This window comes from Phoxinus phoxinus (assembly GCF_949152265.1).
Source record: "Phoxinus phoxinus genome assembly, chromosome: 5".
NCBI lineage: Eukaryota > Metazoa > Chordata > Actinopteri > Cypriniformes > Leuciscidae > Phoxinus > Phoxinus phoxinus.
The window spans coordinates 10,876,821-10,897,052 of NC_136880.1; the positions used below are offsets into that span (position 1 = coordinate 10,876,821).

General features: G+C 42.1%; 1 protein-coding gene across 1 annotated transcript; it reads right to left on the reverse strand.

Moving 5' to 3' along the window:
* Nucleotides 1-16,664: 16,664 nt before the first annotated feature.
* On the reverse strand, nt 16,665-20,188 carry LOC306998943 (uncharacterized protein; the record flags this gene model as incomplete). The annotated part of the gene is made up of 3 exons (XM_079613341.1): nt 16,665-18,714; nt 18,897-19,141; nt 20,185-20,188. The coding sequence occupies 3 exons, from the start codon at nt 20,186-20,188 to the stop codon at nt 16,978-16,980; spliced, it is 1,986 nt and encodes a 661-aa protein (XP_079469467.1). The 3' UTR covers nt 16,665-16,977.
* Nucleotides 20,189-20,232: the final 44 nt, after the last annotated feature.

Sequence of the window (20,232 nt, forward strand, 5' to 3'; positions counted from 1 at the left end):
TCGTGTGCAGTGTACACGAGTGTATGATCGTGTGAGTAGACTGCACGGTGTGTGTGTGTGTGTGTGTGTGTGGATGTGTGCTTCGTAAAACATTGATTTCTTCCATTGGGAGCCTCAGCCCTGCTGGTATTTAGTTTTTGTTTTACATATACACATAACTGCTACATATCAAGTTGGCTTGCATATGTTGTTTTTTTTGCTCTGTTTGAAGTGGGGTTTTAGTGTCCCTTGTTGGTTTTAGTGTCCAACATTTTAAATCTTTGTATTAATAAAAAATTGTATTTTTGTACTTTACTCTTGCCTAATTCTATGAGGGAATCGAATCTGTGTGCTCTACTCAATGTTTGAGTACTTTCCCTGGGGTTAACTCCTAGGGTGGCGTAGTCGGACTTTCTTATTAGTTAAACAACTTGGGCTTGTGTCTCAAAATTTGCACCCACCCGCCACATTTGCAGTGTGGATTTTTGCTAAAATTTCTTTGGTCAGTTGACTACTCATCAGATTCAGTAGCCCATTTTGTATATCCTTCCCCAAGTAGTGTGTGTGTGTGTACTTCCATCTTTGATTTTAGCCAAGTGCTCCTGCATGACTGGATCAAACTTTGCCAGGAGCTCCACTTCCTTTAGAAAATGACCATTATCAGAAACATTGAGTTTGTCTGTGGATCCCCTAAATCCAAGATTCCTCTCAGCGAGAGATTATATAATTGTTAACAGTCTTGTGAGAACATTCCGCCACCTCTGTCTTTCTTCCTCCAAAAGGGTCATCTGTCTATGGTTTGACCTGTTGTAGACCGCAACTCTAATTCCCTCCACTTCTGCATGGTGCTCAGAACTGTTCTCATGACTGCGCAGGATGGTGTGGATGTTCTTCCAGTCTTTTAATCCTCCTTTAATGAGCTTACATGGGTAGAGAAAAGTTTGCAGCTGTAGCAAAAGACTGCATCATTCACTTCTGAATATGACAACCATGATCTTTTGACTCTTTCACCATTAGGCATCTTTCTATAACACCGACTGTATGAAAAGGCTTGTCCATCTGTATTTTTTGAAACGGTCCTCTTCGCACTGCCTCTACTCTGTAACTTTGCGAAATTGTGCCAGGCCACAAGGCTGGATCAACAGGTTGAGCTTCGGGTACTGCGCTTCCTATTTCACTTTTAGTGGATGTTCCAGGTCTGGCATTGTCTCCTCCAGACTCAATGACTTCCAGTCTCTCACTACTATTGCATTCAACCTCATGGCTCCTCTCTGGTCCTTCACTCTCTTTGCTGACTTGATGTTCTACCTCAGAAAAAACACTCTCTGGCCCTACACTCTCTTTGCCCTGTCGATGCTCTTCCTCAAAATCACTCTCTGGATCTTCACTCTATTTACCGTGTCGATGCTCTTCCTCAAAATCACTCTCTGGATCTTCACTCTCTTTGCCCTGTCGATGCTCTTCCTCAAAATCACTCTCTTTGCCCTGTCGATGCTCTTCCTCAAAATCACTCTCTGGATCTTCACTCTATTTGCCCTGTCGATGCTCTTCCTAAAAATCACTCTCTGGATCTACACTCTCTTTGCCCTGTCGATGCTCTTCCTAAAAATCACTCTCTGGATCTTCACTCTCTTTGCCCTGTCGATGCTCTTTCTCAAAATCACTCTCTGGATCTTCACTCTCTTTGCCCTGTCGATGCTCTTTCTCAAAATCACTCTCTGGATCTTCACTCTCTTTGCCCTGTCGATGCTCTTCCTCATGACTACTCTCTTGCTCCTCTCTCTCTTTGCCCTGTTGTTCTTCTGACTCACCGCTGGTTTTTAGAAACCTCATCAGTGATCCTACAACAGGTAATGTTTAAAACAAATAATGTCATTAGATAGGCTACATGTATGTTTCTACACTAAAAAATAATTTGTTTTGTTTTAAAAATGTTTTTTTCCCCTCATTGCTTAGTTAATTTAATGACCTTTTTTTCAGTCAGGATTTTTTTTTCTTCAGTAATTAGTTCAGTAATTTATTTATAGTAACACACTAACCAACTATCTGGAATAATGAACAGTTTTGTTTTTGATAGACTAAATATTGTCATATTATGTATTATAGAGATATACCTTTTAATATGAAAATACACAAATCAGCTGCTAGTGTAAGTGCTTATTCATATGCTTAAAATCGCATACTTATTTTCAATAAATATTGCAACAGTATTAATGATTTAAAAACTAAAAAAAATTAAATAGGTCTATTATGATAGAGCAGTAAATGTAGGCTAAACATCTGCTTAGAAGGTATACAGACAGTTGAGGTTTTGAAACATAATAAACAATGCTCTAGTTACTAGTATAGTGTGTTTTTTCTTCTTCACTTTTTCTTTAGTATTTTTTTTGCTAGTTAGCTCCTGACTAGGGCTGGAAATTGATTCCAAAAGAATCGATTCCTTGATTCAGAGGCGTTAGGAATCAAGAGTCGATTCCACAGGTTGTAATGGATTCCATCGAGGGGAATCGACTCCTTTGTAAGATTCAGATCAACTGTTAATCATGAATTCGACCTCTCTCCAAGTGACTGGAAGTCCGTATCATTTCCGCGGACAGATTCTTTCGGACGTTTCGTTTAGAACGTATTTCTATTTTCTAACAAAAGTCAGTATTGTACGCTCGGATTCAAAGTGTCATAAGCGAATTCAGTCCATCAACGGTGCTCGCGCTCTTTTGAACTCAGAATAACCGTCAAACGATCCATCCCAAAATGACGCCGATCGTCAGGCTCAGTGAAAATCACTCCAAAATATATGATACCTGTAATGAAGACTTGATAGCTAGGACTGTAATTGTAGCTAGTTGGGATAGGTGACCACTGTGGTGCATCGGTAAGAATGCATCTGCTCTACTTCTCTTCAAAGGATTTATTGACAGCCAACAGATGATTGTCTGTCTTCATCAGTGTACAGTATGTGGTTCTACAATAAACAATAAGAAGAAACAATATCAGCATACACGTAAACAACAGTGCTAATGTGGCAGGATGGACTGTGATTGAATCCAGTCCCTCCTCCCCATTTGATTACATTGGCCGCGATTGGCTCGTGGTGTTTTTGGTGACCAATCATGTCAGGAGGAGGATGTTATAACTTGAACGTAACCCCTGGCAGTGTGTGACGCTGGAGGCTTGTGTTGTTTGGGTTCACCCAGTTTTTGGTGGTGTCGCAGGTATGTAGAGGTCAATTGCAAATGTTGTACTGTTGCTAGTTTGCTTGTGGTTTATGTGGGATTCCGATTGTTCATAGAGTTCCTTGCTGTGTTGCGGCTACCCCATTTCCCATCGGATTGATTTGTTTTCATCATTGCGTTTGTTGACTCGCGCACTGCACATTGCCTGTGGGGTTTGTGTGTCAGCGCGCTGTTGCTCAGGTAAGTTTTCTCCATTTTTGGCTAGGTGGTTGGCTTATTTGGGTGGTAGTTTAATATAACTATTATTGTGTGTTTTAGGGATAGCTGCCATAGCAGGGAAGCGTTTGTGGCCTGCTTTGGGTCAACTGCTGCTTTGCTTTGCGCTGTGAATGCACGTCTCCCCTATGTGCTGAACCTTTTTGGCCGCCGAGTCCAAGCTAGTGGACTGAGCTCATTTTGTTCAAGACTGCATCATAGGCCACTTGTGTGGCCGACCGAGTATCTGCCCTCAGATTTGTGCTATTCACGGATGAATGTGTTTGTTACGTGATTCATTGTGATCGTTTGAGTGTGCGTCTTTGCTTTCTAACTGTTATTTCATTTGCCTTTTTGTTTATTTCATTTATTAGCATTATTGTCCTTTTTGCAACGTTTTCCTTTACCTTTTTGTTAATTTGATTTACTAGTATTATTGTCCTTTGTGCAACGTTTCATCTATATTTTGTTTATTTCATTTACTAGTATTATTGTCCTTTTGCAACGATAGTTCATTTGCCTTTTTGTTTATTTCATTTATTAGCATTATTGTCCTTTTTGCAATGTTTCATCTATCTTTTTGTTTATTTCATTTATTAGCATTATTGTCCTTTTTGCAACGTTTTCCCTTACCTTTTTGTTTATTTAATTTAATAGCATTATTGCCCCTTTTTGCAACGTTATTTCCTTTATCCTTTTGTTTGTTTATTTCATTTACCAGCATGATTGTTGTTTGGTAACATGTCATTTTCGTTGTTGTTTATTTAATTTATCAGTACTGCTGTTGTGGGGAAAGTTATTTTATTTTTGTCATTGTGTGTTAGTCTGATTTATGGTGTGAAATCATGACCTGTAGTTAATTTTGTTTATTCTGTCCTTGTTATGTGTTGAGGAGCTGAGTGGTGGTGTGGATGGCGTGCTCGAGGTGGTGGGCCCTCTTTGGTGTGTAGTGTGGGTACCTTCACAGTGTGACCGTTGCCGTGCTGGTTGTGTGGCTGTCCACGTGCGTTGGGGTGGATTATTTTGGATACTCATGCCCGAGTCGCTGGACGCCCCCCAGTAAGCATCAAGCCTGGTCTTGTGAGTGTGTGTGTGTGTGTGTGTGTGAACTAGACGCCATGTCAGTATACTGATGCACACATCTTTGTGTGTTATTTATGATTGTGTTTTATTGACGACGATGCATTTCATCTCCATTGGATTGATGTGAATTTGATTAATACAATTTGTATTTTTGTATGGAACCATTTCTCTGTTTGTTCAGTGCCCGGACCTGATTGCCTAATTTTATAGAAGCCTTGTTACTTACAGTTCCCCGGGTTAGATCTCGGGGTGGCGTAGTCGAATTATAATACTTTCACTGCTACACTAACATGATGCAATTAGTAAAGCTAATAAATGGTATTAGTATAATTTTCCCTTCAAGTAGCTTTAGCGGTTTATATCAAATAACCAAATAATATACCAGCACACATTAGCTCCTTATTAAAGTAAAGAACAGCCTTCTTACGGCTGGGTCTCAGTAACAGCAACCCAAAAACATAGTTCTCTACTACACAATCATTGTAAACTATAATAACTATACCATGATAGTGTAACACTAATAATACTAGACATTAGCATGATGCTAGCGAACTTTATGCTAACATACTGCATTTCAACTGAGCATCTCTGAATAGAAAACACTCATAAAAAACCTAAGGCACCAAAATACACATGTAAACATTTTACCAGGGTACTCGCATGTCTCTGAACGCACACATGCAAAGATAGCAACACAGATGGCAACTATTCACTTCAGAAATATCTACGATATACTTCACTGACACTCTCACTGCTAACTTAAAAACGAAACTTATCAGTTAGCGCAAACATGCGTCCTCTCCGTGACCCCAAACAAAGGCGCTGATTGGCTGATCCCCGTAACCCTGAACATGAATAGCGAGTCCTTCTTTACAATACCTGCATCACGAGCTGCACTTTCTTTGCGTGCCTGCTTAGCCTTACGCTTAGCAGCCCCTGAAGGATGCGTTCGTTTCGGCGCCATCAGAAAAGTTGGATTTCTCATTGCTAGAAGGTGCATTTTGTTACATTGGAAGTGTCCAACCCCCCCTCCAACTACCTCTTGGTTAAAGAATCTGATGTCATTCCTTTCACTTGAAAAATTTAAATATTCGACCCGGGGCTCAACTGATACATTTTCAATCTTTAAGACTCTGTATCCTCACTAGATTCTGACTAAATATATCATGGGTGTGCAAGTTTTTTTTTTTTTTTTTTTCTCTCTCTCTCTCTCTCCTCGTAAACAGGCGTATGTGTACGTATATGTTTTTATGTATATATGTGTATGCATATTTTCATACTACTCTCAATTAAGGTTTTTATTTTTTTATATATATATACAATTGATGACATACAATTGCTGGGTTTTTATTTTTTTTAAGTATAATCGCTTGTAGACTGCCAATATTTTCTAATCCTCCTGGGTGGGGTTTGGGGTGGTGGTTACTCTGTTGTTGCTGTGGTTCTTTTTCTTTTTTTTTCCTCATTTAGTTATATGTTGGAAAGGAATGTGTAAAAGACAAAAGTGCAGACAATGTTTTCTCTATGCTTGTCTCTTTAATGATTTAATGTGTACACTTCTTTTGTCTGTATAATAAAAATTGTTAAAAAAATAAATAAATTATTCATCATCATCATACTACGCAATCTCTTCATTCATACATTCAGAGGGTAGTGACTCGCATTTAAATGGTGATATTAATTGGTTTACTATAGGTGAGTGACAATAGTTATATATCCAATGGACAAACAGTCTAGTCTTTTTCTGCTCTTGATTGGTGGATAAGCGGGATGTTTGGGAGGCCTGAGGCCCTACGCAACTGCCTTCTCCGCCTATAGGTAGTGCCGGCCCTGTACAGCGCACAAACACAAGTGTCTTCTCCCGCCCGCACCTCAACGCCTCATCAGCGTGCAACAATCAACAAGTGACACTCGCAACAAAGTCTTATTAACATGGCAACCTTACCGGCTGTCCGTTCAGTCTTTTGAATTGGTACCAGATTGCGCACAGCTTCAGGAAAGTTTGATAAGAATGCCGCTTTCCTTTCTCGCGCTGTACTGGCGTTGTTGCCGGTTCTAGCTGACACCTTGAATCTGAAATGCGCGCGCCTTTTTTTGCTCGAGTGCACAGTTGAGTGATAATTTGTTCCGCCTGACCGCTGACGAGAAGGGGCGTTCGCCGCGACAGGAACAATGGACAAAAGTTACCTCTGGAATTGCAGGAAAGAGTCTTCTGCCAGTCAGGACCATCAAAAATCTCACAGGAATGTATATCCTTCATCAATAAAGTTAAAAACTCTCTTGTGGGACCACCCTGGTCAGCTGCCCCCTCTCCAATATCATCAACATCTCTAAAAAATGACATCCAGTTTTTTCTCCGGATCAAACCGCTGACGCCGAAAAGCTCGAATGGCACTTCCCATGACGTTGTCTCGTGTGACATTGATTTGGTTTGATGGTGGTGTTGATGTGAAATCCATGTTCTGCATGTCACGCAGTAATGAATTGAGGTCAATGCTGAAAAGAGAAAATACAAAAATATGTCAGTTTTGTTTGACTAAATGTAAATTCAAAATATCTAAACAATGTAAATTCATCTAAAATATATGTATTCTCCACTGAATCTGGTCTGGAGACTTCTGCAGCTGATGGTGATGCCACTGGAGAAGGCAGAGGCGAAGGCTCTGCATTAAAAACGGAGTTGAATGCTCAGGAGAAGATGGAGTTGAGTGCAAAGACACAGGGCAAACATGAGGGCTTAAAGGACAAGTTTGGTGTTTTACCCTGTTTTCAAATCGTTTCTGATGAAATAGAACGGTTACGATTGAAATTTGGACACATGCTGCTGGCCCGAGAATTTTTGGTTTCTGTGGTAGCACCCCCCCCCACCTCCACAATGGCTGCATTGGTGCACAGGAATAATCCTTCCTAAAACGCATTAAACTTTCGTTTACAAAGATGTGAAACTCACCGAGTGGTCAGGGGTGTTCACTGATATGCTCACACAAAAATCGCTGCAAAAGATGCTTTCCAACAGGTTTTATCTGAGTTTTTGTCCAACTCCATTGACTTGTATTGGATGTGCTGTGAGGTACGGTATTTCTCCGCCGCCGGAAACAGAAATGGGATTGTTTGTATTCTTTCTGTATCCTTATGCAGTCGCGGTTAGAGCCCTGCATTTCAGCCCGAGCCCGACGGGCCCCGACTTATTTACGCCCCTAGGGCCGGGCTTCGGGCCAATTTTCACGTCATCGTTCACACGCGGGCCGGGCCTCGGGCCTGTTTTAGGCTTATCCTTCTTTTTATAGCCTATTTCAGACATGTATTAAAATTAAATATGAGAAGTTGACGATGAAAAAAAAAAAAAACATAGAAAGACGTTTTAAACCTATCACACTGACATATGACTGACACACATGACAGTCTGCTCGCGCTCGCGCACACACACACACGCACGCACACAGGTTTCCCGGCGGCACGACCCAAGATTTGCGCGACCAGCTCGCTGTTTTTAGTGTCCCCGCCAGCAGCAGAAGTATAGCGAGCGTGACTTCAGCGCAGCTGGAATAGTTCAAGAAAAAAGTAAGACTGGATTAAAACCTTCCACTGTGGATGCTGTGATTTTTCTTCACGATGCTCTGTAAGAAACTGTTCTTAGCCATGTTAGGGGCTGTCTTGTTGGTTTTCGTTTGAAAACGACTTTATTTTCATCAGTCTGTTGGAAACTATTGGAAATAAGAATGGCCATGTTCTGTAGTGAAGACTTGATTTTTGAGGTAAGATAATCTGCATGTTTGTTTTTAATTTAATGCCATTTATTTGATTTGTTTATAGGCTATAGCTCATTTCGTTTGCGAGCGCTGTTGCGACTGTGAGCAGCAGAGCAGTTTGCCTCAGCTTTAAAAAAATGATAATAAACGTTTAAACTATAACTGTCTATGTGTGATATGCTTAAGGTGTTTTATGGATTGTATTGTAGCCAAGTAAAGTGTTGATTTGAGAGGCTAAATGGATCAAACATGTTTAACTCGCTGTCGACTGTTTGGTCGTCAATAAAAAAACAAAAAGAAACCGAACATTTGTCTAAATTAACTTAATAAAGAAATGAAAAGAAACATAACTAACAAAACGGACCTATTTTAATGGCTGCAAATAGCTAGTTTGCCCTAGGCCAGGCTACAGCTGTGTAGGCTATATAAAAAAAATAAATAAAAAAAAACGGCCTCGGGTCGGACTCGGGCTGATAATTAAGATGAGCTGTCGGACACGGGCCGGGCTAGGGCCTGAGCGTCTCGGGCCAGGGCCGGGCTAGGGCCTAGATTTGAGGCCCGTGCAGGGCTCTAGTCGCGGTATCGTAGGCTACGCTATTATTCAAGCTCTCAACGGAAGAATGCACGGGTGAGAGGCGTTTGGAAAAATAAGTCCACAGTTTTACAACGAATGGTAAAACACCTGTTGGAAAGCATATTTTGCAGCGATTTTTGAGTGAACATATCAGTGAACACCCCTGACCACTCGATGAGTTTCACGTCTTTGTAAACGAAAGTTGAATGCGTTTTAAGGATTGTTCCAGTGCACCTATGCAGCCATTGTGGAGGTGGGGGGGTGCTACCACAGAAACCGAAAATTCTCGGGCCAGCAGCATGTGTCCAAATTTCAATCGTAACCGTTCTATTTCATCAGAAATTATCTGAAAACAGGGCTAAAATACCGAACTTTTCCTTTAAATACACAGACTAATTACAAAGACTAATTACAAGACAAAGAACACATGTGAACAATGATCAGACGATTAACCAATGACAAGACACATGGCAGGCTCACATGACAAACAGGGAATAACATGACAAGAGATGGAAACGTGACAATGACCAGAACAATCAATCAATCCTTTATTTATAGAGCACATTGAAGACACAACCGCGGTTGACCAAAGTGCTTTATAAAGAATAAAAGACACACATTTAAGCATGCATTTATAAATACAAACAAAAATAAGTAATCAATACAAGTAAAAATAAATATAGATAGCAGAGGGTAGCTATATAGTGTTAACTAGGCTTGCTAAGGTAGTCGGTGTTACACGGTGTTCAGTTGCAACACCGGTTTCATCACTTGCCCACCGTGGCACCGCAAAAAAAACTAAAATTCAGTTTAAAGTGTTACAAATATTTAACGCAATTAACGCAGTATCTGGGTTTTTTTCTGTCACCCGTTGACTAGCGTTGTATGATAATTGCAAATGCTTTTAAACTATTCAAGCGCGACAAGACAAAAGAAACCGCGCAGTCTGTCTAATAGTCCTGCCTATGTGACACACACACCCAGAGAAAAACGCGTGTTAGTATCGAGTTCTCTTTCGGGCTTGAATGAACAAAGTATACCAAAATGTCAGTTTTGTCGAGTGTCCTCATAAGAGCAGTCTTAAATGAGTAAAATAAAGTCTTAAATAAATGTAACGATTTGTGAGAAAATGGGACACGTGTCAGACTGGCCATCTGGAGCACCGGGACTTTTCCCGGTGGGCCGCCCCATTCGTACACTATATTTTAATAATGACTGAAATCATAAAATTACATTTATTTTCTACGCAAATGGATGAGTGAATCGACTGCACGGGCGCAGCCGACAAGGAGTGTGCTTAGTGTCCATGTGAGATGTGAGTGTATTGCCCACCCTCGCTGTTAATTCGTTTGGTCTACTCCTTGAAACACGCCCCCTTTCACGTTTAATTTGAGAGAGAGATTGATCCGTTACCGTGAATTTCTCTGAGCAGATACCGGTAATTACAAATAATTGTCCATGGGAAGAAAAGGAGCAAGTTTAATATCACATGATAGCCTAATAGGCCTATGTCATGAGGATTCATGTTAATGCAAAATTGTTTCAATCTTGATTCAGTTGTACAGCTGAGTGGTGTATCTTACACGGCACCAAGATAAACCCCCTGACTAACTTAGCTGATATGCTGTCTTGATTTTATATTAATAATGTTGTGTGTCTTAATGTTCTTCTGTTTGTTTCCCTTTGTTTCACAAATATTAGGCTACCTAATATATGTTGTGTTATTTAAAATAGCTTAAATAACCTATATGGGGAGGCTGCAGACCTGGAGCCGGTAGATATACGCCCCAGGCAGTTTTACGCCCCTGTTGTTCCTGATGCATCCAGTAGGGGGATATACTGCGAAATAACATCATTAAATTGACGCTAACACATTAATAACCCGTCCATAGACTTGACAATTTTGTGTTTTTTGTTCATTTAAATATAAACGCTACAGTGTAGATCTGCACGGATTAAAATAGAAAAATAGATGCAGATATTCAGTCGGTGTTCACTCTCTTCACTCAGCCTACTTTTGTTTTTGTGAATTGAAAAATTAAAAATACACATAGTTGGATCAACTACGTGTTATGACAAGTAATGATGATATGACCTACTGCAGTTATAGGCCTATTCACCGTATGTTTTTATATGGAGATTAAGTGAAATATGTTGTTGTGAATTTATATAAAGTTACATTTAGATATTAACCATATTTAGACCATTAGACATACAGTAGCCTACCGTGTAATCATCCTCGATTTAATATCTGCTGTAGGCTATTCTCTATTGGTCGTCATACAGCTACAAAACAGTGTTCTACATACACGATAAATTTAAGCCAGATCGTCCTGAACTTTTTGGTAAATTCTTGGCAAGTTTCATCTGCATAAAGACAGAACCATCCAATGGCAAAACCTTTAAACTCAAAGGTTTCTAAAACAAATAATATCCTTGAGTCTGTTGTAAAGAACCTTTAATTTTTTATTGACAAAATGTAATATTGTATTGATTTGTGTAGCCTAATTAAATCTCTTTTGATGTCCGTATACCCCCCTTGTTTTTTTTTTTTGGTTTTTTTCCTCTTCTCACTGTTAATGTCTGTATCCTTTAATTTGCAATACAAAATAAATTAATTAATTAATTTAAAAAAAGATTAAAACATACCTCAATTCGTGTCGCTGTACAGCCCTCCCCCTACTGGACGCATCAGGAACAACAGGGGCGTAAAACTGCCAGGGGCGTAAAACTGTTTGGGTCCTATATCTACCGGCTCCAGGTCTGCAGCCTCCCCATACTGTAAATAACGCTTAAATAGCTTAAAGCTTAAATAGCTTAAAGCTTAGTTTAAATAGCATTTATTTTTGTATTGTGTTATATTTTTATGCTATAAGTGGTGTTAAAAATGATTCTGCACATTAATAAGCCAATGTGTTATGATGTGGAATGTGGTGGGCTGCTGTGGGCCACAAAGTCCAGGGCCACTTTTTGGTCCCAGTCCACCCCTGTTAAAGTGTCACAAATGGCGCCAGTGTTGCCAGACGTACGATAATTATCGTATTTGTACGATAATTTTGACCTCTGTACGATGTACGATCAATAATGAAAAAAATCCCATAATGTACGATAATTTCAGAATTGCCCGCAAATTAGTTAAAAAATCTCCCGAAATCTAGATCGAGCAAGCAAGAGCGCGCATGTGTAGCGCGCGCACAGCAGAGAAAGGGAGCGAGAGACCTTGCGTGTGTGTGCTAGTGTGCGTGTGTGCCTCACGAAGCGCATGTAAGGACCTATTTTTTTTACAGTCTATGGTAAGGACCCAACCAAGTGAATTATTCAGAACCCCCTCTAATTTTAAATTAAAAAAATTAAAATGATTTTTCTCATTTAGTTAAGTTAGAGAACAGACACTACAGTTATAAGCTGAACCCCTCTGCACAATTCAGCGTGCGCCAAATTTAATTTATCACGTGACGTGAGTGAGTGAGGCGAACTGAAATTTAAGAAAACGACAGACACGATGGCGGTGGATTTAGTTTCTAAACGAAATGGAAAAGCACCTGTTTGGCAATATTTTAGATTCAACCCAAATGCAAATAGGCAACCTGAAAATGTCAATGAGGCAATCTGCAAACTTTGCCTGATGAAGGTGTCAGCATCCGGAGGAAACACCTCTAATTTACACACACACACACCTTCAACCGCACCACAAGAATGAGGCTGCGAAACTGGGCCCCGCTGCAAAAACTCGACCACAGAAGCCAGACACCCAGGTACAGCTGTCTATAAGTCATGCGTTTGACTGATGTACAAAACATAAGAGGGACAGTGCAAGGTGGAATGAATGTGTGGTGAAATGCAAATTATTGCTGTGGTCCTTTTTCAACCACGCCCCCCTAGGTAACAATTGCGATGGAGTATATAAGTGTTTTCTCCGTGGTTTTCCGCGTGGTAGATGCTAAAAGTCCTTTTTAAATGTTTATCTGCTAACAGTAATTTTGGTCGGGCTGTCGTTCGGTTGAGTGCTTGGTGCACCCACGGATGGTCAACAACCTTTGCTTTGCCGTTGCGCTCCGCTGTACTTGCGAACTACCTTTGTGGGTGATCTCGGCCGTCTGCATGTGATCGAATAGAGTGGTAGCTATAGCTGCACTGGTCACACTTCATACAGATGTCTTTTGTTGTTTATTTTAGTATATATCTCTCTCTCTTTTCAGTAGTCACCGTAGACACATATTCAAAATATGCATTTCTCAGTCCTTTACAAGTCTCTCGTGCCAATGTCCGATGATATGCAAGTGAATGTGGCAACAGAAATACGATCCAATCAACATCATGAATAGCACATCACATCGTGCACGTTAAGTAATATAAAACAACATTATAAACATTATGGAACAAATATAAATGTAAATTACCGTGTGCGCCTCTCAAACTATGCAGATTAGGATATTCTTTTCCAGACTACATGTCGTTTCTCTGCAATCATGTTCGTTCTGACCCAAAAATGACGCAGACCCGCTCCAAACTGAGCCAGGTCATGTGACACATTACGTTCTCTACGTAAATCTTAAAGAACCCCTAACTTTAAAGCTGCAGTCCGTCGTTTTTCCTCTTTGTCGCCATCTCTGTTCGAAATCTGCAATTGCAGTTATTCGCGGAATTATTAACTGTGCGTGGGTAGTAAATCGGCATGAAACAGCGCGGATGAACACAATGTATTGAGGAGAACCTGTCGCTGCCGCGTCGCTGTGGATACTGTAGGCCTACTACTGTCATCAGCAATCTCAGAGTATACTTTTTGAAAGTGTCAACATTAGAATTTTCATTGGAAAATGTCATCTGAACAAGTAAGTAACATTCACTTTTGTTCTGACCAAATTCGGGGGGTGGGGGGAAGCATTGCAGTAGCTATATCATGCTGATTAAATCTAACGATTGCTTATATCACGTCAAAACGTGAAAAATATATTTTTTCTGTAGCCACTCTGAAGTCCGAAGTCTTTGGGTTTTACAACTGGTGAATCTCCAGTTGTCACTGGTGATTGTCGCTTTAAACTTTCGGGATCCGCCATACCAAGTGCTAAGATAAATCTCCACCATCATCCACACACGCTATATAGCCGACTAGCCGGGGACTCCTTCTCTATGTGTACAGAAGTGACGTAATGACGCAAAGACATGCTCGAAATTCCCGCGGAAATCCACCAGTACCACTGGAATTAAAATCATTATTACAAGCTTACCGTTTTGAATCGAGGTAAGGCAAGCAGATCGTTTTGAACACTGGCTGGTTAGGTTTTTTTTTCAAAAATTTTTTTTTTTTCTATTTTTAAACCCCAAAAAGTGCCGGACTGCAGCTTTAAACAAAGGGCATACATTATATATATATCTGAATAATCACAATTGTTTTTAAATTGAAAACTCAAATTGACATTAATTTATAACAAAAAACATAAATACACATATCAACAAAAATATGTTGATACAGTTAGAATGCATAACACATCAAATGAAAATAGGGAAATTATGATAATATTACTAAATATTATTTACTTGACCAAACAAAACAGTGAGAATCAAGAAGGTAATTATGGAAAATTAATTTTTAGTTTTGTTGATGTTGTAAATGTATTATATGTATGAAAGTGTTAGCTATCATGAATCAGTAACACTTTACAATAAGATTTCATTACTTAAATTAGTTATCATTAACTAATAATGAACTGCACTTCTACAACATTTATTAATCTTAGTTCATATTAATTTCAGCATTTACTAAAACATTAAAATCAAAAGTTGTATTTGTTATCAAGTTAATAATGCACTGACTGTGACATAACATGAATAAACAATTAACAGTTGTATTATCAACTAAGATGAACAAATACGGTAATAAATGTGTTGCTCAATGCTCATGGTTAGTTCATGTTAGTTCATACATGAATAATGAACAAATTAACCTTATTGGAAAGTGTTACTATGAAATCAAAGATATAAATTCCTTACAATTTAGAGTTGGACATGGACTTAAGATTTATTTTAACTAGATGTATTTCCCCAAGCTAATAACACTTGCTATGGCCTTGGATAAAAATGAATGACATTGTCAGACTCAGCGTCTGAAATCGAGTTATACTTTTATTATAGTTAAGTATAACTCGCATGCTGCCGCAACTTTTAGAGTAGCATGGTAGGATAAATGTACATTTTCCATATTAGTTTAAACGTTACCTGCTGCTCGTGTAGTTTGAAGACTCGCTCGAACTGCTGCGTATTTTCTCTCATAAACGTGCTAACGCAAAACATTCAGCAGCATCACACCCCAGCACAGCAGAATCCAGTGCAGTCACATGAGCACCAGAATCGACAACAAGCACAAACCCGAAATATTGCTTCAGGTCAAGGGAGGTGTTGCTGAAGTTGAGAGAGATGGCAGATTCGCGAGCCCAACAGAGGACTGTAAGTTAATAATCAAAATATGTTTGCCTATTAGGTTTTATATATTTGGCTTTTTTCTCTGACGACCCAAGGAAATGACACGTTTATTTATACATCTTTTGTTATCTCATGAATTGCACTGAGTTCAATTCTCTATAACAATGTGAATGTAAAGTTTTGCATTTGTTCATTTCTGGAAAGAGTGTTTTCTAACATCAAATAATTTGATTTAAATGTAATTAATAGGCCTATTTAATGAAATGTGTGCCAATTCAACATTTCTATAGCTGTATGGCAGATCTAAGGTAGAGTAGCTTGTCATGGCAACTTGAGCACTGATACATGTGTCATCACATTAGAGTTTTTTATGTTAATTACAGGAACCTTTGATTGTGAGGCAGTTCATGGAGAGAATGCTGAGAAGGCTTCAGGAAGTTCTGCGACGTCAGCCTGTGGATTTGGATTATTTACACTTTGTTTTAAGTCAGGAAGTGGGACTTGTACACTCTTTTGCCAATGTTTTGGAACTGCCTCAAGGTGTTGTTCGTGCTTTATCTGACTTATTAAGACTCCTTCGTTTACAAGTGGAGAGTTATCCAGCTGCTACCTATGCAGAGGTCCTGGGTGGTAATAGGGGACAGCCAAAACTTGTAATTTCTAAAGAATGTCTTCAAAACCTAATCGACATGCAGTTGCCCATCCCCTGTGTAGCTAAGCTCCTGGGTGTCTGCAAAAGTGTATCGGCGGATGCGTGAGTATGGACTATCAGTTACGGGATCATACAGCAATCTCACAGATAAGGAGCTGGACAATCTTGTGCGCTCAGTTAAATTGAAGATGCTGGATATAGGCTATAGAATGATGAAGGGTGAACTGCAAGCGATGGGACACTGTGTCAGATGGGACCAGGTTTCAGCATCCATGCACAGGGTGGATTCTGCAGGGATCTTGGAGAGAATAACACATTTAGGCTGTGTTGCTAGAAGAACATATTCTGTCAAGGGTCCCCTCATAAATTCATAAATGTTTGTTGAAATAGTTTGCAGAGTGAGTCTCTTAATTGAGCTTGTTTGAAGGATGCGGGTAGATTTTGTATGCTATTACAAGATAGGCTATAGATTGCTGAGGCTGAATAAAAAAAATAAAAAAAAAACTTTAATACAGTTTATTAATGGAGCTACACATAGAGTTAGTTTGTGCCGCCATTCCAAAATTCCAACATGTGAATGGGTAGCTATTTAATGATTGGTGCTTAGTGACTCTTAATCTGTAAATTAAAAACATTTCTCAAGAAGGCTTGATTATTTTAGCATGGTTCTTTAGCGTTTAGGCAGTAAATGCATTGGTTTACCATAAAAAAAACCATTCAAACAGACCCGGGAGAGAATACATGTCACGGTTGGTCAAAAGTGAAGTGAGGATTCATGTGCAGATAAGGACATTTATTAAATAAATAGACAAAACAAAACTACAAACCAAAACCTCCCCTGGGGGGGGAAACAAGACAGGCAATAATCACGAACATAACACGAGGGAAACATTGACAACGAACCAGCAACAGGACTACAAACACAGGGAGGCTAAATAGGGGAACAAACAAAGAGGGTAACGAGCAGGACAGGTGGGACAAATTAACCAATAATCAGATAACAAGGGGGAGGGACCAGACAATGACAAGAGCACATGGCCCCAAAACAACAAAACACCCATGTGCATCACAAGACAGGACAGACATGTGACATTACCCCCTCCCTACGGAGCGGCTACCAGACGCTCCATAAGACCAGGGCGGGAAGGGAGGGACAGACCAGGGCGGGACGGGAGGGACAGGCCGCTTAATCTTGGGAGGCCAGGGCGAAGCGGACAGTTCATCAGGCGGCCAGGGCGAAGCGGACAGTTCATCAGGCGGCCAGGGCGAAGCGGACAGTTCATCAGGCGGCCAGGGCGAAGCGGACAGTTCATCAGGCGGGCAGGGCGAAGCGGACAGTTCATCAGGCGGCCAGGGCGAAGCGGACAGTTCATCAGGCGGGCAGGGCGAAACTGAAGACCCCTCGGGCGGCCAGGGCGGTGAAGACCCCTCGGGCGGCCAGGGCGGTGAAGACCCCTCGGGCGGCCAGGGCGGTGAAGACCCCTCGGGCGGCCAGGGCGGTGAAGACCCCTCGGGCGGCCAGGGCGGTGAAGACCCCTCGGGCGGCCAGGGCGGTGAAGACCCCTCGGGCGGCCAGGGCGGTGAAGACCCCTCGGGCGGCCAGGGCGGTGAAGACCCCTCGGGCGGCCAGGGCGGTGAAGACCCCTCGGGCGGCCAGGGCGGTGAAGACCCCTCGGGCGGCCAGGGCGGTGAAGACCCCTCGGGCGGCCAGGGCGGTGAAGACCCCTCGGGCGGCCATGGCGGTGAAGACCAAGGCGGAACAGAGACAGACCCTGGCTCAGGAGCTAGAACAGACACAACCGGCTCAGGAACTGCAACCGACACCACCGGCTCAGGAACAGCAACCGACGCCACCGGCTCAGGAACAGCAACCGACGCCACCGGCTCAGGAACAGCAACAGGCGCCACCGGCTCAGGAACTGCAACAGGCGCCACCGGCTCAGGAACTGCAACAGGCGCCACCGGCTCAGGAACTGCAACAGGCGCCACCGGCTCAGGAACTGCAACAGGCGCCACCGGCTCAGGAACTGCAACAGGCGCCACCGGCTCAGGAACTGCAACAGGCGCCACCGGCTCAGGAACTGCAACAGGCGCCACCGGCTCAGGAACAGCAACCGACGCCACCGGCTCAGGAACTGCAACAGGCGCCACCGGCTCAGGAACTGCAACAGGCGCCACCGGCTCAGGAACTGCAACAGGCGCCACCGGCTCAGGAACTGCAACAGGCGCCACCGGCTCAGGAACTGCAACAGACGCCACCGGCTCAGGAACTGCAACAGACGCCACCGGCTCAGGAACTGCAACAGACGCCACCGGCTCAGGAACTGCAACAGACGCCACCGGCTCAGGAACTGCAACAGACGCCACCGGCTCAGGAACTGCAACAGGCGCCACCGGCTCAGGAACTGCAACAGGCGCCACCGGCTCAGGAACTGCAACAGGCGCCACCGGCTCAGGAACTGCAACAGACGCCACCGGCTCAGGAACTGGAACAGACACCACCGGATCAGGCTCAGGCACAGACACCACCGGCTCAGGCTCAGGCACAGACACCAGCTCAGTCTCGGCAGACGTGACGTGAAGCTCAGTCTCGGCAGACGTGACGTGAATCTCAGGCTCGGCAGACGTGACGTGAATTCTCCACGCATGCAGTACTGCCACTGCATAAAAGAGGTAGACAGCCCTCTTGGCCGTGGCAGGACTGATGGTGGGCAGCTCCGAGACGATCTCAGGGCTGACAGCGGGCTGCACAGGGATGACCTCCGGGATGACAGCGGGCTGCTCGGGCACGGCCTCCGGGAAAACAGCGGGCTGCTCGGAGGGGACGGCCTCCGAGACGCCAGCGGGCTGCTCGGAGGGGACGACCTCTGAGACCGACAGCGGGATGCTCGGAGGGGACGACCTCCGAGACGACAGCGGGCTGCTCGGAGGGGACGGCCTCCGAGACGCCAGCGGGCTGCTCGGAGGGGACGACCTCTGAGACCGACAGCGGGATGCTCGGAGGGGACGACCTCCGAGACGACAGCGGGCTGCTCGGAGGGGACGGCCTCCGAGACGACAGCGGGCTGCTCGGAGGGGACGGCCTCCAGGTCTTGAGGGACTGTGGACGCCTGCTTCCTTCTCCTCCTCCGTCTCCGAGAGCGAGTGGATGCTGCTGTCTCTCCGGAATCCACAGGAGCTGCGGCAGTCTCCTCTGGACCTACTGAGGGCACCGCAACCTCTTCGGGACCTTCTGAAGATGCTGCAACCTGCCCAACTGCACTCAAAAAAAAAATTATGTCTAAACATAAGATTTATGTATTTGAATTGCATAACAAATTTCCATCCATTTGGATTACATAGTTTTAACATAAACCAATTAATAATCTGAATGTGATTCATATTTTAAGTCATATATAAATGAAACAGATAAGCTGTATGTAATTGTATTAATAAACTGAATGTGATTCATATTTGTCAGTCATATGTAAATGTAATGGATAAGATTTATGTAATCGTATACAGAAAAACGCCCATGTTAAATTAGCACTGCTTAGTGTTCATATGTGAGCACACTACAGAGTTAAAGTACCATTGAATCAGTGTTGACGTTAATGAGATAATTAAGTGGTGATTGAACATTAAATATGAATACCTGATGTTAACAACCAGAATCACTGAAGAACAGAGAAACACAAGAACTTCCACTGACTTCAGCCACAGCCTTAGATGAAATCAACTAAAGATAAAAGAAGACATTAAATCTCTCAAGTTCTCAGCAGAGGAGGATTAAACAACTCCACAAACAGCATTACCAGCTTCACTTATTACTAACCAGACTGACTTTATTTAATATCCGGTTTAATTAAATCATATTTTGTATTTTAAAGTCACCATGATGGTGGATAGCGTTTGCTTTAGCTGGGCTCTTGACCCTTAACACTTAAATCTAGAATATTCTTTTGGCTGTTATAATTGTGTGTTAGTAAAGCACATTTGTTGTAGCAAAAAAAGCCATGAGAAAGTGAGATCAGGTGATGTTGGATGTTTACTGGTGTAATACAAAGTCATCGTCACGTAATTGCCTGAATCCCTGATCTTAATCAGTGTCTAATACTTTAGTCATAGATTTTTATTTTTAATATTTTTTTTGTTTATTAAATAATATAAATTATATTAAAAAACATTTAATACAGCAATCTTCTTCTGCCAAGATGTTACTTAGACATCAAGAATCAGTGTATGATTCTCAACAATGGTGACAATCAATGAAATGCTACATGCTGCAGTGCATGCTGGGTACCACCAATGAAAACTCACCCATATCTCCCAGCATGCACTGATTATCTGGATATTTTGTTTGATTGT